Raw genomic sequence first — 24,624 nt, forward strand, 5'->3', positions numbered from 1 at the left:
GATTAAAAGCGTCTGCTAAATAGCAAAAATAAATAAATAAAAATCGCAGGCAAATCGCAGGCTTTGCGATTAGCTAATCGCATCATTTCAAATCGCGATTTCGATTTAAAATCGATTAATCGTGCAGCCCTAACACACACACACACTCTCTCTCTCTCTCAAACACACACACACACACACACACACACATACTCTCTCTCAAACACACACACACACACACACACACTCTCTCTCTCTCTCTCTCTCTCTCTCTCTCTCTCTCAAACACACACACACACACACACTCGCTCTCTATCTCTCACACACACACACACACACACTCTCTCTCTCTCTCAAACACACACACACACACACACACACACACACACACACACACACACACACACACTGCTTTCACTGTTGACATTTTTTTTTCTTTTCGTTTAAGATATCAAAGTGATTTCTTGCTGATGATCCACGGCTGTCTTTGTGAATGTCAGCACACATCCAAACATGTATACATGTACTTCCTTCATACCACCCACAGATTATGAGGCCATGAAAAATGTGAGTTACGCACGCACATCCCTATTAGTGGGCGTGAAGAGGCCTTTAGGAGGGACAGTTATGATGTAGCTTGAAGAGACACACACACACATACACACAATCACCCTCCCTCCCTCCCTCCCCCCCTCCCTCCCTCCCTCTCTCTCTCTCTCTCTCTCTCTCTCTCTCCCTCCCTCCCTCCCTCCCTCCCTCCACATTCAGAGCGTTATCTTATCCCGAGGCCGGGCCAGCGGAGGCTGTAGCAGCCTGTCCTGTCCTCTTTATCAGCCCTGCTGCAGACATGGAGGACGTCACTGAATCAGGACCACACTCTCAACCTCCGTTCACGGCTGCGCCAACGCGCCAACCCTCACAACCTCGTCACACGCTCATAGAGGGCCGGAGCCTAGGGTCCTCGAGGTGGGGGTGGGGGGGCGTGGGGTGGGGGTGGAGATGGGGGGAGGGAGTGTCCAACACTGAGCAGTTATTTCTGTGACATTATTACTTGTTTTGGGGGATTCTCATGATGGGTAATGTCCTTTCCAGCAACTTCACATGACTCCATTGTGCCTCCAAGGCATATGATATGACTGGTAGTGAAAACAAATAAAGAAAATATTTCTTAAAAAAAAAAATATATATATATATATATTCTCATAAAAAGTTAAATTAAGCAGGTCACTTGGGAACCCTCTTGTGACTTCACTAATTGGCATATCTAGAGAGTCTGACAGCACATCCATCTCTAAATAATATCATTATAAGTAAACTGGCAGGCTTTCAAGGGCTGTTTTTTGTTGGTCTTTCAAATTCCAGAGAAGACAGACAAAGACAGAGGAGCCCAATGTAACTAGTCTAAACAACATAACTAGTCTAAACAACATAACTAGTCTAAACAACGTAACTAGTCTAAACAACGTAACTAGTCTAAGAAACGTAACTAGTCTAAGAAACGTAACTAGTCTAAACAATGTAACTAGTCTAAATAACGTAACTAGTCTAAACAATGTAACTAGTCTAAATAACGTAACTAGTCTAACCAAGGTAACTAGTCTAACCAATGTAACTAGTCTTACCAACATAAGTAGTCTTACAAACTTTTGACAACATGAAAAATTGGAGGTCAGCTCAGGCTTTTGACCTGGACACAGTGGCTCTGCGTGTGGCTTTTCTCCCTGTGAGGGGTGTGTGTGTGTGTGTGTGTGTGCGTGCGTGTGTGTGTGTGTGTGTGTGAGTGTGCTCCCCTGTGTTTGTGTTTATAGTGTTGATGCACTCCCCAGCGTCTCTGTGTGTGTGTGTGTGTGCGCGAGCGTGTTTGTGTGTGTGTGTGTGTTAGTGTGCTCCTCTGCGTCTGTGTGTTTGTGTGTGTGTGTGTGTGTGTGTGTGTGTGTGAGTGTGTGTTAGTGCGCTCCTCTGCGTCTCTGTGTGTGTGTGTGTGTGTGTGTGTGTGTTGGTGCGCTTCTCTGCGTCTGTGTGTGTGTGTGATCTCGTCCCCCTCGACAGTGAGCTCATTGTGAGGCTGCAGCCCGCTGGGCCCCGGCCAGCCTGCGCCATTGAGGCCTGATGCCTCAAACCTTATATACCCTCTCCTCAGAACCACCAGCCCTGGGACCGCGGTGGCTGTTAACAAAGTGGCTCTGAAGCGAAGACAAAACTTCACAAGAACCAGTTAAATGTAAATAGGACGCCGGCCCACACAACCAAACGACCGACTGGGCCGTGTCGATAATGAAGACTAATCGTCGGGAACACAAGACACAAAGCTAAAGTCTATTTGGCGATTCAACGCAAAGAAAATACGGGGGGGGGTTTTGGTTTCCGCTGCCATCTTGGAAGAGTTGAAATGTCACAATTAAGCTGACGGCTTAACGGCTCGCTGGATACGCGGATTAGCAATTAAACAACAACAACAAAGTAGATTAGGAAGTCAGTAAAGAAGTAAAGTTGAGGGAGTGTTGAGGGACATGCAGCGGCCATAGCTATTTCTGTCGACTGGACTCCACGGCACCCCCCCAGCCCCCAGCCCCCCAGACTAAAATGAAGATCATTGTTGGCTGGCTCCTGACATGGGGGGAACTCCCAACAGGCCACGAGACAGAGGGGGACGGGCGGGGTGGGGGTGGGGGTGGGGGACAGGGCTCTGCTCACATCGGGGGCCACACTGATGCTTCCCTATGACTGACCCGCCCCCCCCACCCACTACACCCGCCCCACTCCCCCCCCCCCAGCCGGATTAATGCAGCGACCGGCTCATTCCAAGCATTCCAGTGCCATTCCAAATCCCTGCCAGTGGCCAGCATCTGTGCACTCTGGGAGGTTAGACGCTCTCCCTGTCTATGGGATGGATAAGGCCTACACTGACCATGCTGTCTATATGGACCACTACCTATATACTGACCCTACACTGACCATGCTGTCTATATGGACCACTACCTACCTATATACTGACCCTACCCTGACCATGCTGTCTATATGGACCACTACCTATATACTGACCCTACACTATATTATACATTAGACTTATATATCATTTATACCATCATTTATTACTTTATTATTAATTATTTGTACTTTATTATTGTAATTTTGTATCTAAGAAAGAAGCCAAAGAATTAGACTCTTGTGTACTTGTACATTGGGATGTAGGCTAGTAAAAGCACTTCTGATTCTGATCACCTATTCTGACCATACTGTGTACATGGACAACTGCTTGACCAATGACAACACCTATTATGCTGACCGTATATTATATAGATAATTACTCCAAGGTAGGTTATTATCTATAATAACCTTTCCAGCGTCCGACCTCAAGCCAACCACTGTCCGCTGTGAAGTTTGTCTAAAGTCTGTGGCAACTAAAAGCAGCAGCACTAAACTAATTTATTCCAGAGGCACGCAGGCGAATGGGCGAAAAAAAATCGATTAAAATTGGAAATCGGGTGTGGTGTGAAGAAATCGGAGATTTTATTTTTAGGCCTTTATCCAAAGTGGCTTACAACAAATACATTGTCTAAGTAAGTGAATCATCTATCCATCAGTCATCATAACAAAATGAAATCTATGCCAGGACCAGGGGCCATTGCCATTTTTATTATTGTTAATTTATTTACAGTAGAGAAACTGTACAGGGGGGGTAGTGGGGATGAAGAGGTCTTTAGGAGGGACAGATAAGATGTAGCCTGAAGAGATGGTGGGTCTTCAATCTACGGCGGAAGATAAGTAGTGACCCTGCAGTCCTGACAGCAGTGGGAAGCTCGTTCCACCAGCGGGGCGCCAAGACAAATTCAGTAACACGATCTAACCCAACCGTTTACCTGAGATGAAGAAAGTACTTATAGGACTTGGCGCTGTGTACACTTGGAAGGACCACGTCTAACATTATAAACAATATCTAAAACTCTTCTCACAGTTAGGCTAGCCCTCGTAATCCAGCAAAGCAAAAACTAAGACTTGGTGAAATCGGAGAGTTTCGGAGAGTCTGAGGCGCGGAAAAACCAACTGCCATTAAAGCATTACAAACGGCTTGAGACTGTTTATCTAACACCTCCTCTGAGCAATTACACTTGGCTACGACTCCAGTAGTGCTTCACCACGGCTGAATAAATGTCGACGGCAGTTATGTTCTCGATGACATATAGCACTACTACAGTGACACGCAGAGCCATTTCCCCTCTCCCTTACGGTCCCCGGCAAAACTCTGGTTGACGTGAAACAGCTGACAGGTGGTCAATAGGGCTCTGGACGTCTGGTCAGTGTTAACTGTCGTCTGTGCTTACAGCGGTCGAGATAACACTCGCACTGCCAGACACGCTTGCAGTAGTTGCTTGTGAATGGGGAGCTTAGAGAGAAAATAGTACAGTACATCCCATAATAACTATCAAGCCTATTCAAACGTCATGGTGGCAGGCCTGATCTGATATGGGCAGAAATTATGAATGAATGAATGAATGGTCTTTATTGTCATTGATATAGTACAGGTACCAAACAACGAAATTTGGGAGGGGGGGCTCCCCTGGTGCTAGGAAAGAAAAAAAAATAAATAAAAAATATCTCTAGTCGGGAACCCGTTTGGGAACCTGTTTGAATAAAATACACCTTTCTTTTTCAATTATTATTTAAAAAATTTACATTTACATTTTTGCCATTTAGCAGCAGACTACATTAGCTTTATCCAAAGCGACTTACAACAAATACACCTTTCTTTCTCTCTCAAGCATCTGACAAATGAATTGATTGAGGAAAGCATCACAGTGATCAGCTTGCTTCGACCAGCCCAATAACGTTATATCTGTGATAATTTCAAGTTTATTATTACGTCACATTACACAAGTGAAGAGAGTAAAATTCTTAGGCTTCGGTTCCTGACATTGCAACACAGGACAATAACGCAATAGGCATGATTCAAAATAATAATAATTTTAAAAAGTGACAATAGTACAGGACATGAGTGACAAATAAGATTATTTACAATTAGCAGTATCTTGCAATTTGCAGACAATAAGGCACTAGACATAATTCAATTTAAAAAAGTGTCAATAGTACACGACATAAGTGACAGTAGTAAAGTGACTGTGAGCTTAAGCTTCAAGTAGCCTAGTCCGTATGCATGATAACTACAAAGACGGGAGGAAAGAAAGAAAGAAATAGGGAGGGAAGGGAGTAAAGGAAGGATTTTCCCCCAAATCCAGAGTATTATCTTCAGGGCTCAGCCACTGAGACGTGAAGACAGAAAACAGAATGCAGATGTAGCGAATATCACGTTGCCCTGAAAAACGGTCCCTCAGAGGGGTAACGTGATAGGTGGATGAATCACCCTGCGCGGTCCACTTACTGACAGAGGGATCTGGATATTTATTCAGCGTGTTGTTTATGCGATCCGGACCACGGCACTTGGTACATGTTTATGAAATCTGTGTTTATAATTTACCTCAGGGGTGCAATGAATTACAGGTGACGGGTACTGGCCACCACAGAGGGGAGAGGGAATGGAGAGAATAGACAGAGAAAGAGAGGGGAGGAGGGGGGGGGGGGAGAAAGAGTGGAGGGAGGGAAAAGAGAGGTGGGGAGAGAAAGGAAGTGAAAGTGACAGGAGAAGGAGAGGGAGAAAAATTAGGAGAAAAAGAGAAGGGGAGGGAGAGAGAGCGGGGGGGAGAGAGAGAGAGAGAGAGAGAGGGACTACAGGCTATTTCACAGGGTAGAAACTGTGTGCACCTCATCCTGGTATAGTGTTAATTAAAAAGGCTACTGTTCACTCATTTCTCACAGGTTTCCACCCCTTCGTAGCTACTTTCTGCAGCTAATTCTAATGCTACTTACTACTGTACTTCAACACGGTCACTGTATCACTGTACCAAAACCCTGGGGGGACATGGTGCCGGGGTTCAATTGGGCCAACTCTGCCAGAGCCGATCCAGCCAGAATGACACGGCTGAGAGGGAATTGCCACAGCACACTCGGTGAGAGTATGTGTGTCGTCTTTTTTCGGGACCGGTTGGGACTATTCCACTACGCTAGCTAGCAACATTGAAGAAAACCAGAAGTGAAGAACTTGAAGGAAAACCCTAAATTCATTCAGGGCCTTTTAACCAAAGCCCTGGGGACATTGTGAATGAACCTGGGGTTCGTTTTTTTTCTTCTTTCATTTGGCCAACTCACTCAACAGACGCCAGACCCAATCCACCCTGGATGCAACGGGCTGAGAGGAATTCTTCCTGTAAGCCGCAGCAGGCTGAGTGTTTCCCAGCAGTGACGCTGAGCCTCGGGAACGGAACCAGCTGAACTGCTAGGCGGCGGGACCAGGCCATGCGACCGCCGCTGCACCGCCACAGAGGAATTTGGCACGCCGCTGTCTGAGGTGACGTTTCATTAGTCACACCGACTGCCAAGCCCCTGATCTGACCTCACCGCTGGGTCGCATGGCCACACGCTGGCCCCCCTCCGGAACATCAGGGAGGGACTGCAACTTCTCAACAAGGCCAAAGCCTTGGGAGCGTGCCATTTAGCAGAGGCTATATTTTAACCGGTTAGCTAGATGCTTTTATCCAAAGCGACTTACAACAAAGAGATCACAGGGACACAGTCTCCCTGGAGTAACTTAGGGCTAAGAAGTGGTTCACTTGCTGAAGGGCACACTAGTGGTGGTGTTCCCAGGTGGGATTTGAACTCATGACCATCTGATCACCGGTCCAACTCACTATCCACTAGGCCAGGCGAGCGGCCAAGGCCATGGTGACCAAGCACAGGGATCGAGAGAGGGGCACGGTGGGAAGGGACCAGGTAAACTGCATTGAGACTGTTAATGAGTGTTAATTACTGTAATATTACTCAAGTAATTATGTGTGTAATGTTATTACATTCCCTTGTGTAATGTTATTACACAGGCACAATGGGTAACTCATCCATTTTGAGTACCCAGTTGACTTTAAGAGGACAGACATCAGGAAACAGGCAGGTCTCTGTGAGGCTTCCTTCCTCCCACACACGCCCAGGGACAGCCTACGCTCCTAACGCTCCTACACTAATGCGCATACCGCATAACCTCAAGGTCCCAGGTTCGATTCCGGTCATCATCATATCCTGCCTGTCCATCCCTCCTCTCTCTCTCTCCCTCTCTCTCTCTCTCTCTCTCTCTCTCTCTCTCTCTCTCTCTCTCTCTCTCTCTCTCTCTCTCTCTCTCTCTCTCTCTCTCTCTCTCTCTCTCTCTCTCTCTCTCTCTCTCTCTCTCTCTCTCTCTCTCTCTCTCTCTCTCTCTCTCTCTCTCTCTCTCTCTCTCTCTCTCTCTCTCTCTCTCTCTTCTCACCCATCCTTCCTGTCACTCTCTACTGTCTCGATCCCAATAAAGTAGAAATAACCCGAAAAACATATTTAAACAACAACAAAATCGAGTTATTTATCCATCATCAAGAGGAGCCCATGGGGCAAGCAGCAGGCGCCCCTAAACCTTCCAAAACTCTCAACCTTCCAATAACAATTCTCAATAATAAAACTATTATTATCATTATAAATTACATTCCCTTCCTTCCCCAGCCATTGTAGTCTAATGGCAGGCGGAGACAGGGTTTGAAGAAAAATCGTTACGTTCTCTGTAAGGAAAAATAAACGAAAGAGATCAAATATTGACCCCCTTCCACTTGGTCACCATGAGAGAGGCACTTACACTTTCAAGGGGAATGTATTAGCTAAGCTATCGCTGCTGGGAAGTGCTGCAGAGAACAGTAACATTTTTCATCTCAAGTGGAGCAGTCGTCTCGCTGGAGGTCAGTTGTTCCAGGGTCCCAAAGGGGGGTGGGGGGGTGGGGGGGGGGTGGTGCTGCAGCGTGCCTGGCCTGCAGTTGTGGATCTCCAGGGATAACAGTACAGCTGGACCTCTGTCTAGGGGTCGGCCAGTCTCTTGGCTCGCTCTGCTGCAGAGAGTCACCAGGGACATTCTGGCAGCTGGAAACATCTAAGTACATAACATACTGGTATTTGGGGGTGGAGTAGGGGGGTGAGGTGGTGGTAAATCCACTGCTGGTAGAACGGGTTCGAGCCAAGAAGCCACATAGGGAAATTGGGGAGGAAATGGAGAAATTGCACCACTATTTTATGTTGGAGAGGAAAAGGCCCAGCAGACACTGTTCTCAGTTGTTAGGGTAATGGGGGACCTGAGGCAAGGGAAATGAGCAGATTGCCGCAACTAAAAACAATCAGTTCACTTATTCAGAGCATTAAGCATCAATAACTCGGCTAGGCCTGCATCTGTTCAATGTTATCCTTGAGTCAGGTAGCCTAAAATCAAGAGGAAAAAACTAAAAAAAAACAAAAACGTTCAGAAAAACAGAAATCAAGCCAGAGTTTCGTAGCTCCCCTTAGCATCCCTTTGAAAAGGAGGGGGACTATTTTTCCAATAGATTAACAATAATCACTGTGAGCTCAGTGTGATCCAGAGCCCCTGAGATGGGGGAGCTGAGGGGGCTCGGCACAAAGCCCGGGATCCAGTTCAAAAGAACTTTGGCCATGAAACCCATTACGGCTTCTAACAAGTCCTTATTGGTACCAGGTGGTCTGCTAAGGAAGGGGCTGCACCGGGTCCAAGAGGATCGACTACACAGAGCACTCGCCCCCGTCATAATGACCGGTCACACTCGTACATTCCTACCAGTCTAGACCGAATGTACCCTTGTCCTTGAGGTTTCCCTGGGACCCTTCTTTGCATTTCTTGATCTTCTTTGCATTTCTTGAACTTTTTTTTTTTACCCCAAAGACGAGGATTAAATTCTATTTCGCACGCCACAATTTCACAGAATCATTCTCATATGTGATGGGGGATAGAAGCGGCTCCTCTGAGACAATGTACAGAGTTCTGGAAGACTGACACATCTGACAGGACTGGACCTCATAGACCAGACCAAACTCCCCAAGACTCCCCATGGCTGGAATCCCCCCTTCAGTCTTCCAAACAAAGCTTAGCTGTGTTAAGTAACTGAGCACTGGGGGACACACCATTGCTTGTCCAACTGAGCCCTGGAGGACACACTATCACTTGTCCAACTGAGCACTGGGGGGGGGACACCATCGCTGGTCCAACTGAGCCCTGGAGGACACACTATCACTTGTCCAACTGAGCCCTGGGGGGACACTATCACTTGTCCAGCTGAGCACTGGGGGGACACAATATCGCTGGTCCGTTCCCCTCTTGGACATCCTCATGCTGACACAGGCAATTCTTCTCCCGACACATGGTTTCGTTCAGGAGAACATCAGCATTTCCTAAACAAGGGCTAGCCTACACGTTCCAGAAATGTTCAAATTAGCCCTCTCTCATAACCTGCTGGACGCGGTCGTTGCAGCAGAGCGGCGAGTCTGGGGAGATGATGGAAAGTATCTGGAGAACTAATCAATGGCAGATGTATGCTGCATCTGATGACTGGCGGGAGGCCCGGGCACGATTGCACAACCAGGTCTTTGTAAAAATTACTAATTTTAGATTTTTTTAAATCTAATTTAACCCTTCTGGGCATGGAAGGTAAAAATTACATCTAATTTAGGCTAACCCTTCCATCTGGGCATTGACTGTAAAAATGACATCTAGTCTAATTTAACCCTTCCTGGGCATGGACTGTACAGTACATCTGTGGATAGTGGTGGCCTAGAGGATAGTGAGTTGGCCTGGTGATCAGAAGGTCATGAGTCATATGAGTTCATGAGTCACGGTCATGAGTTCAAATCCCCACCTGGAAACACCACCACTAGTGTGCCCTTGAGTAAGGCACTTAGTCCTGAGTTACTCCAGGGAGACTGTCCCAGTAACCTCTAATTGTAAGTGACTTTGGATAAAAGTGTCTGCTAAATGGTTAAAATGTAAATGTATATCTAATTCAACCCTTCGATCTGGGCACTGACTGTAAAATGACATCTAGTCTAATTTAACCCCTCCATCTGGGCATTGACTGGCATCTCAGAAATGTCGGGGCTAACTACTGGCCTACTGCGAGGTTTAAAGACACCCCCCTCGGTGATTAACTTCACTGAACAATCTGGACGACGTAACTGATTGAGGATGTGAGGCCGGCGCTGGCTTCAAACCGTAAATTAATTTCCCCCCCCGCCGCCCCGGCCTCTTCTTCCACATGGCTGGAATATAATTATGGATGTCCAAAAGGGGGGTGCTGCTATAATACGGTATCATCACAGTGTCATTTGAGCGATGCGATCATCGCACCGAGATAACACACCGATGATATCCATAGCGCTCTTTAGCGATCCAGTGACATGTTCATCACATGATCGTAGCAGACAGACACCAGTGCCAAATCTATACAGCTGGATGGCCACTGAACTGAATCAGGTTATGGGCTTGCTTGGGGCGCACGGGGGGGGGGGGGGGGGGGGGGTTGGGGGGCCGAGGGTGGGGGGGGGCCTGCCTTCCAGCAGCAGCTGGCCCCCACTAATCTCCAACCTACAAACCTCCTTAGGAGACGACACTGCTGGACCACCGTCATGGCAGAGCAGCTTCCACCACTGGTCGGCTTGACTAACTACACATACAGGGACAAAGGTCAGAGACGGTGTCTTGACGTGTCCTTTCTTGGCTAAATGGGTTTATCATGGGTGAGACGTGGATGCCCTATTAAATGGGTGAAATGAAGCAAAAACACAGATGTGGTTTTGATTTGAAAAGGGCACTCATTCACTAGACCCCCCCCGGGGGCCTCCCCCCACCCATGATTTACCCATGCAGATGTAATGGTGTGAGAGCACTGGAGTGGGGTGTGAAGGAGGGTGGAGGAAGAGGAGGGGGGTGGGGGGGGTTGAGAATGGGACCAGCTCAACACAAGCGAAGGGCTTCGAAAACAACAATAACATTGTGACTTTGTGTGAGTACGCGTTTGTGTGAATGTGCAATGCCCCTGGATGCTGAAACCACCACATAGAGAGGCCGGGGACAAGCAAGGCGGGGCAGCACAGACAGTAACTCATATTCTGTGGAGACAAGAGGACCTTCAAAATGTGTGTGTGTGTGTGGGGGGGGGGGGGGGTCAAGACTGAAGTTGAACACCCCTTGGAGGAGCTTCCCCCTGGGCAGGGCCTGACGCAATCGACTGTCCAGTTCGTCACAACCCCCCACTGGTCGGCCCTCACAAGTCCGGACACACAAAGGCTCTATTGTGCTGCACAATGCGGGTCACCCTCTCTCTGCTCTCGCTGGTCTGGTCTGATCTGATCCCAGCCATGCAGCTCTCAGGCCATATAGCTGCCTGCCTCCCAGCTACCAGGCGCTGAGGTAGCACAGAGACCTTTCTGGTAGTAGACACACACAAAGGCGTAGGTTTGGTCTCAACTTTGGTAGGGACACAACATCGGAATGATCTAATAATGACTTCGCTCCAAAGATAATGCGAATGAGTTTGCTTAAATATTGGTAGGGACATGTCCCTTACCGTCCATATGCAAACCTACACGCTTGGACACACACATCCACGTTTCTGCTTGGAGGTACTACTCAGTCACCCAAAACGACTGCAAGATTATGTAAAAAAAAAAGAAGAAAAAAAGAAAGAAAAAGAAATGAAATAATCCCATCAAATTAAGAAAAATATCGACTTGACTAAAATGCACACAGGGCAGGATTTTAATGAGTGAATTTTAAGACGCCGGGCTCATCAAAAGAGACGCCAGCAGCAGAGCAGACTCCCGCTGGCGTTTAGCCGGGAATGGATATTGCAGGAAAAGCAAAGGGAAAGGATTAAGGAATGTGTGTGGCTGGTTTGAAGGCAGTGATAGGTTACTGGCATATGGACGTCTGAGATAGTGAATAGGCCCCAGTCACTCTCTCATTGTTCCACTGATGTGAAGAACAGAGCCTGGCCACACTAGAAAGCAGCGAGGGAGAGTGGCTGTGGCTCAGGAGGTAGAGCCGGCATCTAATGACTGCAAGCAAGGTCGGCGGTTCGGCGGTTCGATCTCCGGCTGGCCACGTGTCGTCTCGAGGCGTCCTCGGGCAAGACGGTGAACCGCAAATTGCTCCCAATGAGCGGGGCCGGCGCCTTGCATGGTAGCTTGCCGCCATTTGGTGTGTGAATGTGTGTGTGAACGGGTGAATGAGAGGCTATTGTTAAAGCGCTTTGGAATAAGGCGTTATATAAGTGCGGTCCGTTTAGAGTTTGATGACAAAGCCGTGGAAGATTTACGACACGGGGGGACAACAACTGGGCCAATGAGAGTGATAAATTGGCTCTTGTCTGATATGGATTCTTGTCATGGATGACATGGCATGGCATAGATTCAATTTGTTTTATATACTGCTTATATTTATTATTGATTGTGTGTTCTGCTGAGATGCCAATGTCTAATGAACCTGAACCCAGGATTTTTACTCAGTGTATCCGTACATTGATGTAAGGAAAAGCAATTCTGATTCTGACGGATTCAACTGTCAGCAGTCCAGCTGCTGTGTGGATTTGTGTTTACTGAACACTGGTGGCATTGGCGGATCCCAGTACTCGGACTCTCTGGTGGTCTCTCTGGTGACTCTCTCCACTGTGGACTCTCTCCACTGTGACTACAGGCTTCCCAGACGTCCCTTTAGGAGCCAATCACGGCTAAGATAACACAGCAGCCCAAGTGTTTATTACACACAAGGCTTTTCCACATGCTGAGATTTCGATGTCGAATATTGTATTGGTGCTGATACCCCTTCTCCGAAGCAAAGTGTGCTGGGACTATATCATACAGAAAAATGTATGCACTCACTGCAATGTAAATCGCTTCGGATAAAACCATCAGCTTGATGGCATATATTATTATTATAATTATTATTATGATTATTATTATGATTACCGTAGCTCTGCTCCTTATGCAGCAGACCCCAGAGGGAAAGCTGTCCGCCTTCAACTTCCCTTTCCACTGTTCTCCTCACATTCCACACGTTGCTGGCAAAATTAATTCATCTTCTCGAAGGTGGAAAAGTAAACAGAGAAATAGGACGAAACTCCTTGAGAAGAGTTTCCACGGCCTGCTTTTTCCCCGCGTGCCATCTGATACTATAACGCTCCAGAAGCTGCTGTGAATTATCAGCAACTACATAATACAGAGTTGGCCGAGCCATTACATCCAAAATAATTGGACCGTTAGGTCTAGGTGACCGCAACTTTACTATGCAACAAACTATGGTTCATTCAGTCCCTGGTTTCAATTAAGCCTTCTAGTGAAATTACTGTGCCTAAGTTGTTGAAAGTGAGCAGTAATCCCTTTAAATCACAGGGCAACTGTTAAACAGCGTTTACGAGCAATGGCGACACATGCTATGCTATGGTAACTGGATAGCCAGGGCCTAAATAACTCTGTATTACTTAACAGTAGGGCTCCCTACGGTTGGCATGCCACATCAACAGCAGACGAATAACCCAGTATTAATACAAATTATACAACACTGCATAGTAGGGGTGTAACGGATCACCTAACTCACGGATCGGATCGTGTCACGGATTTTGAGTCACGGATCGGATCATTTTTCGGATCAACACAAAACATTTTTTTTTTTTTATAAAAACAACATTTTCCTTGAATTCTGTAAAAACACCACTTTTAATGTGTGAAACAAAAAAACAACATTCAAGATGTCAAAACTGATATATATATCACATATATATATATAACATCTATATATAACAACATATATATATAACAACACATATATATAACATCACTGCTGCAATCTGGTTGCCAAGTGAAACCTAACTTTACCTAAATAATAAAGTGAAATCCTTTAAACATGGTAAGAAAAAAAAGTAAATAAAGCAAAGCAGCCTCAAGCTTATAACTTCATATTCATTTTCAAAAAGATGAGGATGTCCACATTGTCTGGGGAGAGGGCAGACCTGTCAGTCACTATGTCTCCTGCTGTGGAGAACACCCTCTCGCTAGGAACTGAAGTAGCCGGCACAGCCAGGTAGCGTCTTGCCATCATGGCAACGTGAGGGTACACACCGTAACTTTCTTATCGACCTCCCTCCTTCCATCATTATTATAAGTAACAGGGAAGCCAAAGTGCTCCCATACATGTGATTTCAATGACGAGGGAGGGAGGCCTTTCCAGTTCGCCAACGTAGCACTCGCCATGATACTTGTTGCTGTGGATTCCCAGCTTCACGTGGAGTGAGTACGTAACAGAGTACTTTTTTTGTGTGTTTACACAATCACCCAGGCTGCTTAGCGGGTGATATGACGTGATATAAGTGGGACAGAGATGAGTGAATGAATGTTGTTGTCAACTCAGTACGCATGCAGAGAGTGAGAATAAAGCGCACATGATTGTTTTTCTACCGGTTACATTTGAATGAATGAATGGTCTTTATTGTCATTGCTACAGTACAGGTACCAAACAACGAAATTTAGGAGGGGTGGCTCCCCTGGTGTTAGAAAAAAAAAAAAAAAAAAAAAAAAAAAACGGTTTTGCTATTGATCCGCGGTACACATGCGTTCCGAACCGTGGAGGGCGATCCGAACGGATCACGGATTATCCGTGATCCGTTACACCCCTACTGCATAGCCTACTAAAACAATCGCAGACATACCACAACTCAGAACATATTTATATAAGCTATACAGTACCAGTCAAAAGTTTGGACACACTTCCCTATTTAATTGATAGTGTGTCCAAACCTTTGACTGGTACTGTATATAGAGTTAATTATGATTAATTATCACGTCTAGGCCTTGGGGGACCAGGCCTTCTAGGTGTTGGAGGACTTGTGTTCCAGGGTCAACACAACAAACCAACAAACAAGGCTCCACTTAGCGTGATAGCATCACAGGCCTGTGAGCTAAGTGCACCTGCTGAGGTAAAGATAAGGCCGCCCTAATATCGCCACGTACCAGTAGATCCAATTTCACAGTCGAGTGCCTCTCAAACCCACAACAACAACAACAACAACACCAACAAATTAAGCATGTAGTTCAGGCACTCTAAGGTGAACATCGCAGGTGTCTGTCAGGTGGCAGGACAGCTGGTTTACACACGTAACCAAGGTTACGTCCTCCCTAGTATTCAACTTGACATGTTTGTACTGGCAGTACCAGGAAGTCAGGAAGCAGTCACAGGCCAAAACCCATGGAGACTCACCTTGTAGCATGCATCTGTAGGCGGACTCTGAGATGGCGTAGATGTGGGGGGGCATCTCGTGTCTCTTCTTGCCCCTGTACATTTCGATGATGTTCTCCGAGTAGATGGGCAGGTTCTTGTAAGGGTTGATGACCACGCAGAAGAGACCAGAGTACGTCTGCAGAACACAGTAGAAGAAAGACTCATTAATTCTGGGGAATGACAATGTGCAGCCAAATCTTAACAACTTCACAAAAAGATTAGGTTATTATGCAGTGTTTTCCCAACAAGACTTTTGTCGAGACTGGTGGGTGAACCTCGGACCCTCAGAAGTCTTTCGTCAACGGGAGGTGGGGAGGGGGGGGCTGGGGGTGCTAGCAGAGAATGTTTTCGTAGATGGGGGGGGGGGGTTGTCGATAGCGCTAAATCTAATGGACCACGTCACTCAGGTGTAAAAATCACATCGCTCATGTGTAAAAATATTTTGGGTTCGTTAAGACACTATGGCAGGACAAATCAGACTATGGCAGGCCGGTAATTAACAGGATCTAGGTCTAGCTAATTAATCACCTACCATCTGTTAGCCATCACGGAGGCCCTAATCAGTGTTTCCTCCAGGATTTTTCACATTAGTGGCGGAGTGTAGGGATGCACCGAACATTCGGCCACCGAATGTATTCGGCCGAATATCGCAAAATAAAGCACATTCGGTATTCGGCCGAATGTGTGAAAACACCGAATGTTTACCACCGAATAGTGGGCGTGTTTTGATGAAGTTCCAGCGCCATCTAGTGGCGAAGATAATACCTATACTGATCCGATCTGGATCTCTCATAAACTGAACACAGACATTTCATTGAGTTAGATTCGTTCATTATTATTTTTGTAGCACTGCATTTTTTCTCTACAGTGTGAACACGAAGTGAAATTTGTTGAAGATATTCAGTGATATAAATATATAGATATATAAATAAACAAAGGACACCTTTTACACCCATTATGAGTGTTTACAGTGAGAGTGTGGGAGAGTTCTTAGATACTCATCTTTATTTTATTTATTGTGCTTTGTTGGTATAGACTGATGTCTGCTGGAATGTTCAATAAAAGTTATTTTTTTTCAATCTCAATTTCTTTCTTTGAGAAGCATGAATAAAAAGCAAAATGTATTTAGTTTATGCAATGATAACATTAAAAACTGCCGATATACATTCGGTATTCGGTATTCGGTATTCGGCCAAGTGTTTCCCTAAATTCGGCTTCGGCCTCGGCCAAGAATTTTCATTTCGGTGCATCCCTAGCGGAGTGGTTGTTTTTCGCGTGCACGCGCATAAAACGCGCACTGGCGCTCAAAACAAAGACGTAGTTTCACCAAAAACTAGAGGGTGGCAACAATTATAATTTCTTAAATAGCGGTTAAGTCATTAAAGCCGAGCAGGTGATTTTATATAGAAGGTGATCAAATACCAACATATCCTACAGCTGCAGCGGAACATGCGGAACGCGCATTACACACACACACACACACAGAAAGATCAATACGAAGTAGGCCTACATGAGAGTACACGCTAGGGATGGACGGTTTTTCGGTTAAACCGAAAACCGGGGTTTATAAAAATAGAAACGGTTTTTTATCAAAACCGTCTGAAACCGGATTTTTTTTTTTTGAAGAATAAAATAGAATAAGAATAAAACTGGAACATGTCACATGTTTGTCGTGTGTGAAAATAACAATGATACAGTCTGAATCTGCCGCGCAATGAGTGAGAGGTTTGGTCAGTTGTGAAGAATAACTGAGGATTAATATCTACCGTAATTGGGATTATATTTAAGGGTAACGAATCACTCTATGGGAAAGATAGTTGCCTTCAGTTATTGGTAGATAGGAAAGGTTTTTTACAATTACTCGCTTACATTTAATAAGATCATTTTCGCTGCTCTCTGTAAAGCGCATTGGGTCACTTTTGTGAGAAATGCGCTACAGAAATAAAATGTGATTTGATTTGAAATCAATCAATCAAACTTTATTTATGTTCTATAGCACAAATCATGCATTGAATGTAACTCCAAGTGCAGTATTTACTAAACCACAATATAATAAAACAAGAGCTATACGGATCAAGAGTGTTTGTGCACAGCGCCACTGTGTGTGAAGGCGCTACTGAAAGTGATGACAGAACGCATGTCTCAGAAGATACGCGGTCACTTAGTGACGCAAAGGTAGTTCTGTATTTATCTCTATCTGTATTAGTACATTTATTTTGAAAGCTCTATTTTGACAGCTCTACCATGGGCACTTTTATTTTGATGGGGCATTCTTTGTTGATTGACTTACGACAGTTCAGGACGAGTCAGTCTCGCGGCATGTGGTTTTTATGAAAAGCTTTAAGTATGTTCACTGCATAATTCTAAGTCTAATATTTCAGTGATTATTGAGCAGTATTCAAATATTTAAATACATTGAGCAGCAGCTGAAACTTTGAAGACGCTGTTCCAAGAGATGATCTTCCGTGCAGGCGTGCACCCTGGATCAGCGGAGCTGGTGTGTTAAGTGTTCATGTGTTTTCATGTATGGTGTAGCTTACAAAAGTCTGCCTTTCCACTTATATTTGTGAAACTAAGTAGCCTAAATGTGTTGCGACTGTGCTTACGGTGTTTTAATGGTGTTCGACATGAGTGTATTGTAGCAGTAGGGCTCAATAAATAGAAATTGGCGGTCTTTTTTTTTCTTTTCTTTTTTTCAAGTTTTTTTTTTTTTTTTTTTATGTATTTTTCGGTTAACCGGAAAACCGCGGTTTTACTCTCTGACGGTTTTTCGGTTTCAATAATTGGAAACCGTCCATCCCTAGTACACGCACAAAACCGGCTAACGTTACTCACTAACTGTTTACACAAGTAAAATCACAGTGTGACAGTCAGATGGAGCATTCGGTAAACAACAACAGCAAGGTAATGCTATCAGTTGAGTTAAAGAAAACCAACTCTTACCTTTGAGGACACCAACATGAGCCCTGTTTACCCGTACCTCCGCCGTTCTGTTCGTGGTGATTTTAGAGGCAATAGATTATTTTTGCCCCGCGCATATCGCTATGAATAGTTCGAAGCTAGGTGCTTGCACGTTAGGTGCGAGAATGCTCGGTTAACCCATTAGCGGAACATTATTTGTTTCACAAAATAGGCTGATACATTACGAATGTTCATTTAAAATACTCTATACTGAGCACTGGTATAAGAACATGAACCAGAGAACAGCAGTAAATGCAATAACCCACAGTCGTCGCTGATGATGTTGCATTTTTGATTAGGATACGGGATTAAAGGCACCGGCGACAGGCGAAGAGAGAAATCCAAATGTCCCGCTAAATTCGGACCAATCACAAAACTGTTTTGAAAGCGCGTCGCCTCGCGCCGCGCGCCTGTTGAGAGCGATTCAGTCTCGATTGCAGTGCGAACACAAACGGCGAGGTTAATTGCAACATTGTAACATACCGGTATTGTAAATAACTACGCCCTAAATCGTAACGAAATGTTGGTCTGGAAGCGGCCTAAATCTAGCTTCAATCTGCTTTTTTTCTGTTCTCCGGTCATAATAACTCGCTGCCTTTCTGCGCAGCCTGAATCAAAGTGGACTGTCTGAATCAATTAGTGGCGGAGGAAATTCATTCGTGGCGGCCCGCCACGAATAAATGCATATAGAGGAAACACTGCCTAATGCAAATGGCGCATCAATGCCTTGACCCCCTGCATTATTCACCAGGAGAAACACCGTCAGAGTATTGAACATCCCTAATGATGATGAGGCAATCATTCTCCATCTGCCCACTCCCTCGCTGGCTGGTGTGAAGTGCTTAGTAGACAATGAACAGTGAATAAGCACACAGGGAGGCTGACCTTCTAATAGTGGACATGAGAGAGAGGGAGAGGGAGAGAGAGAGAGGGAGGGAGAGAGGGGGAGAGAGAGAGAGAGAGAGAGAGAGAGAGAGAGAGAGAGAGAGAGAGAGGAGAGAGAGAGAGAGAGAGAGAGGGAGGGAGGAAGTGAGGTACGGAGGGAGGGAGGAAGGGAGGGAGTGAGTGAGTAGTGGTCTAGTCAGTGTATAGTGAGTTGGACTGGTGATCAGAAGGTCATGAGTTCAAATCCCACCTGGGGGAACACCACCACTACGTAGTGTGCCCTTGAGTAAGGCACTCATCCCTAAGTGACTCCAGGGAGGAGACTGTCCCCTGTAATCTCTAATTGTAAGTCGTTTGGATGAAAGTGTCTGGCTAAATGTAAATGTCAGAATGACAGAGAAGATGAGATACAGAGAATGCCCTCACGGGGCTCGTATCAGAGTAATAGCGTAGACGACCTTGGGGGTTTTGCTAAACGTTTTGTGAGATTAAAACTGTATCATAAAGTGACGCGTGGCCACTGGTTCAGAGCCCCCGCGCCCAGATAGATGAGCACTTTCTCTCTGTCTGTTTGTCTTTCTGTGTGTCTCTCTCTCTCTCGCTCTCTCTCTCTGTCTTTCTGTGTATCTCTCTCTCTCTGGCAGTCTCTGTCTGTCTTTCTGTGTCTCTGTTTCTCCCTGTCTTTCTGTGTGTGTCTCTCTCTCTGTGTCTGTCTCTCTGTCTGTCTTTCTGTCTCTCTTTCTTTCTCTCTGTGTGTGTCTCTCTCTCTCGGTCTGTCTGTGTGTCTCTCTCTCTCTGTCTGTCTCTCTGTCTGTCTGTCTCTCTCTCTGTCTCTCTCTCTGTCTGTGAGTGTTTCTCTCTCTCTGTCTGTCTGTATCTCTGTCTGTCGTTCTGTGTCTCTCTCTCTCTTTCTCTCTCTGTCTCTCTCTCTCTGTCTGTCTGTCTCTCCCTCCCTCCCTCTCTCCCTCCCTCCCTCCCTCCCTCCCTGACCTCCACGGCTACTTGTACTCTGGTCGTGCTGAGGCGGTGGTATAGGCCTGGCCTGGGTTGGCGGTGGAGAGCTGCCAACATGAGTCACACTGTTTGAGATTCCTCCTGCACACACAGACGCCTCACAGCATCCTGCCCTGCATCCAAATGTTCAATCACACCGGACCGTTCTCACCGTGTATGATGTTTCAGATGTTCCATTTTATTCTATTGTCACTTTATTTTGTCGTTGTTGTGATGGAGGCTGCTGTAATGCCTTAATTTCCCCCAGGGGATCAACAAAGTACCTATCTACCTATCTATTTATCTATCTATCTATTCAGCGTCTTTGAGCCTCGGAAAAGCGCTTTATAAATATAATTAATTATTATCTATCTATCTATCTATCCGTTACGGTACATGTGGGAATACGGTACATGTGGGAAAACTAGGGTTAGGGTTAGGTGCTAGGGTGCTACGGTTAGGGTTAGGGTTAGGGTTAGGGTTAGGGTTAGACATGCCAGCATGTACCAAGTCACCCTAGCACCTAACCCTAACCCTAGTTTTCCCACATGTACCGTATTCCCACATGTACCGTAACATACATCTATCTATCTATCTATCTACCTATCTACCTATCTATCTGAATGAATGAATGAATGAATGGTCTTTATTGTCATTAATACAGTACAGGTACCATACAACGAAATTTAGGAGGGGGGCTCCCCTGGTGCTAGGAAAAAAATACTAAAACAAGAAGGGAAAGAGCTGGTTTACATAAATAAAGGCTATATACACTATCCACTATACTATACTATACAAATAAAACACTGTGCTGTACTCTATGCTATACATATCCTAACATTTCCTATCTCTGAACCTTATGTACACGAGGGTTGTCATATTGCACATAGTATTATTGCACATTCATTTAAAGTGTCGCAGTTTGCAGGTTTGAAATGTTCACAGTTGTATTTCAGTATTGCACTTGATTACAATCTAGTAGCTGCCATCAAATTGTCTAGATTGTCCAGCACCTAGAACCTAGGTCTTTGCTGTGTTCAGGGCCTGAATGGCCCTAGGGTAGAAGCTGAGTCTATTTGTCCTTGCGGACATGGTCCTGAACCGCCTGCCTGAGGGCAGCCGAACAAAGTGTTCGTTCCCAGGGTGGGATGGGTCTCTGGAGATCTTGGAGGCCTTCCTGAGACAGCGTGTGTTGTACAGCTCTTCCAGAGAGGGGAGGGGGGCGCCGATGATCTTCTGGGCCGAAGAGAGGGGAGGGGGGCGCCGATGATCTTCTGGGCCGATCTCACGACTCTCTGTAGCGCTTTCCTCTCTGCGGCTGTGCAGCTGGAGAACCACACGCAGATGCAGTAGGTGAGGATGCTCTCCACTGTGCAGCGGTAGAAGGTCACAAGCAGCTCCTGTCTGAGGTGGTATTTCCTGAGGACTCTCAGTAAGTAGAGCCGCTGTTGTGCCTTCTTGATGATGGCTGCTGTGTTGGTCTTCCAGGACAGGTCATCCTGTATGTGCACCCCCAGGAATCGGAGAGTTGAGACTCTCTCCACGCTCCCTCCATCGACGAGCAGGGGCTGGACCTCAGATTTTTTCCTCCTGAAGTCCACGATGATTTCCTGGGTCTTTGTTAACCTTGCACAGCTTGCCCAGCTGCTCCACCTCATCCCTGTACGCCGCCTCGTCCCCCCCCGAGATGCAGCCCACCACGGTGGTGTCGTCTGCAAACTTTATGATGGAGTTGCTGGGGTGGACGGGGGTGAAGTCGTAGGTGTAGAGGTTGTAGAGGATGGGGCTTAGCACGCAGCCCTGGGGGGACCCAGTGCTGAGTCTGAGGGCTGTGGAGGTGTGGGAGCCCACCCGCACCCTCTGGGGGCGGTCAGACAGGAAGTCCTTGATCTATGCACAGATGGAGTGTGATAGTCCCAGGTCTAGTAGTTTGGTCACTAGCCTGTCTGGAAGGATGGTGTTGAAGGCAGAGCTGAAGTCCACAAAGAGCAGTCTCGCGTAGCTGTTCCCCCTCTCCAGGTGGGATAGAGTGGAGTGGAGAGTCGTCGCGATGGCGTCCTCTGTGGACCTGTGGGCTCTGTAGGCGAACTGGTATGGATCCAGGTTGGGCGGGAGGCGTGTGACTATGTGGGCCCGGACCAGTTTCTCGAAGCACTTCATGATGATTGGTGTGAGTGCCACCGGGCGGTAGTCGGTTAGGCAGCTCACCATGCTTTTCTTCGGGACTGGGATGATTGTTGAGGTTTTCAGGCAGGGTGGGATGGTGGCCTGGGACAGGGACTGGTTGAAGATGTTGGTGAAAACCCCGGCCAGCTGGTCGGCGCAGTCCCTCAGCACCCGTCCCAGGACGCCATCCGGCCCTGAGGCTTTTCTGGGGTCCACCGCCTTCAGCACGCGTCTCACTTCATGCTCTGTGAGGGTGAGGCTGCTGAGAGCTGGAGAGAGTGATCTATCTATCTACCTACCTACCTACCTACCTACCTATCTACCTACCTGCCTATCTCCTATCAGCACATTGGTTTACCTGGAGAGGTGCTGCACTTCTGAGAGCGAGGGAGGCTCCTTACCCAGGGCAGGGAGAGAGAGAGAGGGAGGGGGTGAGAGAGAGGGAGGGGGTGAGAGAGGTAGCCTAACATTGAGTGACATCATAACGGCAGCTTAATTGAGTGAGATTTTTTGGGGGGATTAGATTCAACCTTGTTGTCATTGCACAACGAATACAACAAAGTTAGTTTTTTGCTCTAGGCACAGGATCAGCCATAGTCAGCAAGTGCCTTGCTCAAGGTTTTTCTCTGAGGTCATTCTCTGTAAAGCGACCTTGGGTCCCCTGAAAGGCGCTATATAAATTAAAGGTAGGCCCTATTAATATTCAAGGGCACACCGGCAGTGGTAGACACCTCATATATGATGCCAGCAACCCTCCAGTCACCAGCTCACATGCAGCTCCCTCCTGAGGCGGGAATCGAACCAGCGACCTACTGATTGCTAGCCAGCCTCTCTGACCTCTAGGCTAACCGTTATTCTCTAGGCCTCTCTAACCTCTAGGCCTCTCTAACCTCTAGGCCTCTCTAACCTCTAGGCTAACCTTTAACCTCTAGGCCTCTCTAACCTCTAGGCCTCTCTAACCTCTAGGCTAACCTTTAACCTCTAGGCCTCTCTAACCTCTAGGCTAACCTTTAACCTCTAGGCCTCTCTAACCTCTAGGCTAACCTTTAACCTCTAGGCCTCTCTAACCTCTAGGCCTCTCTAACCTCTAGGCTAACCTTTAACCTCTAGGCCTCTCTAACCTCTAGGCCTCTCTAACCTCTAGGCCTCTCTAACCTCCACCGTGACCGAGAGGGATACAGGCTACGTGTAATTTAGCGCGTGACTAAGAGAGACACTGCTGTGCATTGCAGAGGCCAGGCCGGTGTGTTCTACTATTGCAAGGGAGTGAGTTATACTAGTCACAACGCACAACACAATAGACCCTAAGTGGGTCTGAATGGCCGTAGCAGCGATGTGGAGTGTGGATCTCTAATGGGGCAGCTTTAATCCACACAGCACTGCTGTGTTATTACATACTCCTGGGGCAGGGCTGGTTCAGGAGGGAGGGCGGGGGGGGGGGGGGGGGGGAGGCAGGTCAGGAGGGGGTTAATCCCTGGTCTGTCTGCTGCTGGCTGCTGGGATAGATGGGGAGGGGGGGGTTCTAGAAGGGTCCACTTCCCATTCTCTCTTCCCCTGTCACCAGTGTATATTCTCTGTCTCTCTCTCTCTCCCCCTCTCCCTCCCCCCCTCTCTCTCCCTCCCTCCCTCCCTCCCCCTCTCTCTCCCCCTCCCTCTCCCCCCCTCTCTCTCCCCCCCCTCTCTCTCACTCCCCCCACCCTCTCTCTCTCCTCTCTCCCTCCCTCTCTCCCTCCCTCCCTCCCCCTCTCTCTCCCCCTCTCTCTCCCCCCCTCTCTCTCCCACCCTCTCCCCCCCTCTCTCTCCCCCCCCCTCTCCCTCCCTCCCCCCCCCTCTCTCTCCCCCCCTCTCTCTCCCACCCTCTCCCCCCCTCTCTCTCCCCCCCCCTCTCCCACCCTCTCCCCCCCTCTCTCTCCCCCCCCCTCTCCCTCCCTCCCCCCCCCTCTCTCTCCCCCCCCCTCTCCCTCCCTCCCCCCCCCTCTCTCTCCCCCTCCCTGGCTAGGCTGCAGTGCCACATTCCAGTGGTAGTGATGTCTGTGGTGGGCCCAGGGCCCCGGGGGGTCCAGTGGGTCCAGTGGATCTGCAGGGGGCCCGGGGCCGGCCAACCACCCTGCTGCTGCTGCTGCACTGTCTGGGACAATGGCGGTGTGGCCGCAGCATGGGGGGGGGGGGGGGGGCAGGAAAGACCACTGCATGGCTCTGGCGGGGTGTAGGAGTGTCACACACACACACACACACACACACACACACACACAGACCAGACAGACACACAGACCAGACACACACACACACACACACACACACACACACACACAGACCAGACACACATACGCTTTATTCAGTTTCACCAGTGTACACACACACACACACACACACACACATACACAGCACACACACACAGCACACATCACACACACACACACACACACACACACACACACACACACACACACACACACAGACCAGAGACACAT

General features: G+C 47.3%; 1 protein-coding gene across 1 annotated transcript in view; it reads right to left on the reverse strand.

The window, feature by feature from the left end:
• LOC308150021 (myosin-10-like) overlaps positions 1-20,065 on the reverse strand; it is a gene marked incomplete at both ends in the record, with an annotated part of 76,179 nt that extends 56,114 nt beyond the window's left edge. Inside the window, 3 exons of the mRNA XM_080522893.1 lie at positions 10,471-10,541; positions 15,128-15,284; positions 19,985-20,065. Coding sequence (XP_080379019.1) covers positions 10,471-10,541; positions 15,128-15,284; positions 19,985-20,065 — 309 coding nt within the window. The remainder of the gene's footprint in view (positions 1-10,470; positions 10,542-15,127; positions 15,285-19,984) is intronic.
• Positions 20,066-24,624: the final 4,559 nt, after the last annotated feature.

This window comes from Nansenia antarctica (genome assembly GCF_963989245.1).
Source record: "Nansenia antarctica genome assembly, chromosome: 2".
Lineage (NCBI taxonomy): Eukaryota > Metazoa > Chordata > Actinopteri > Argentiniformes > Microstomatidae > Nansenia > Nansenia antarctica.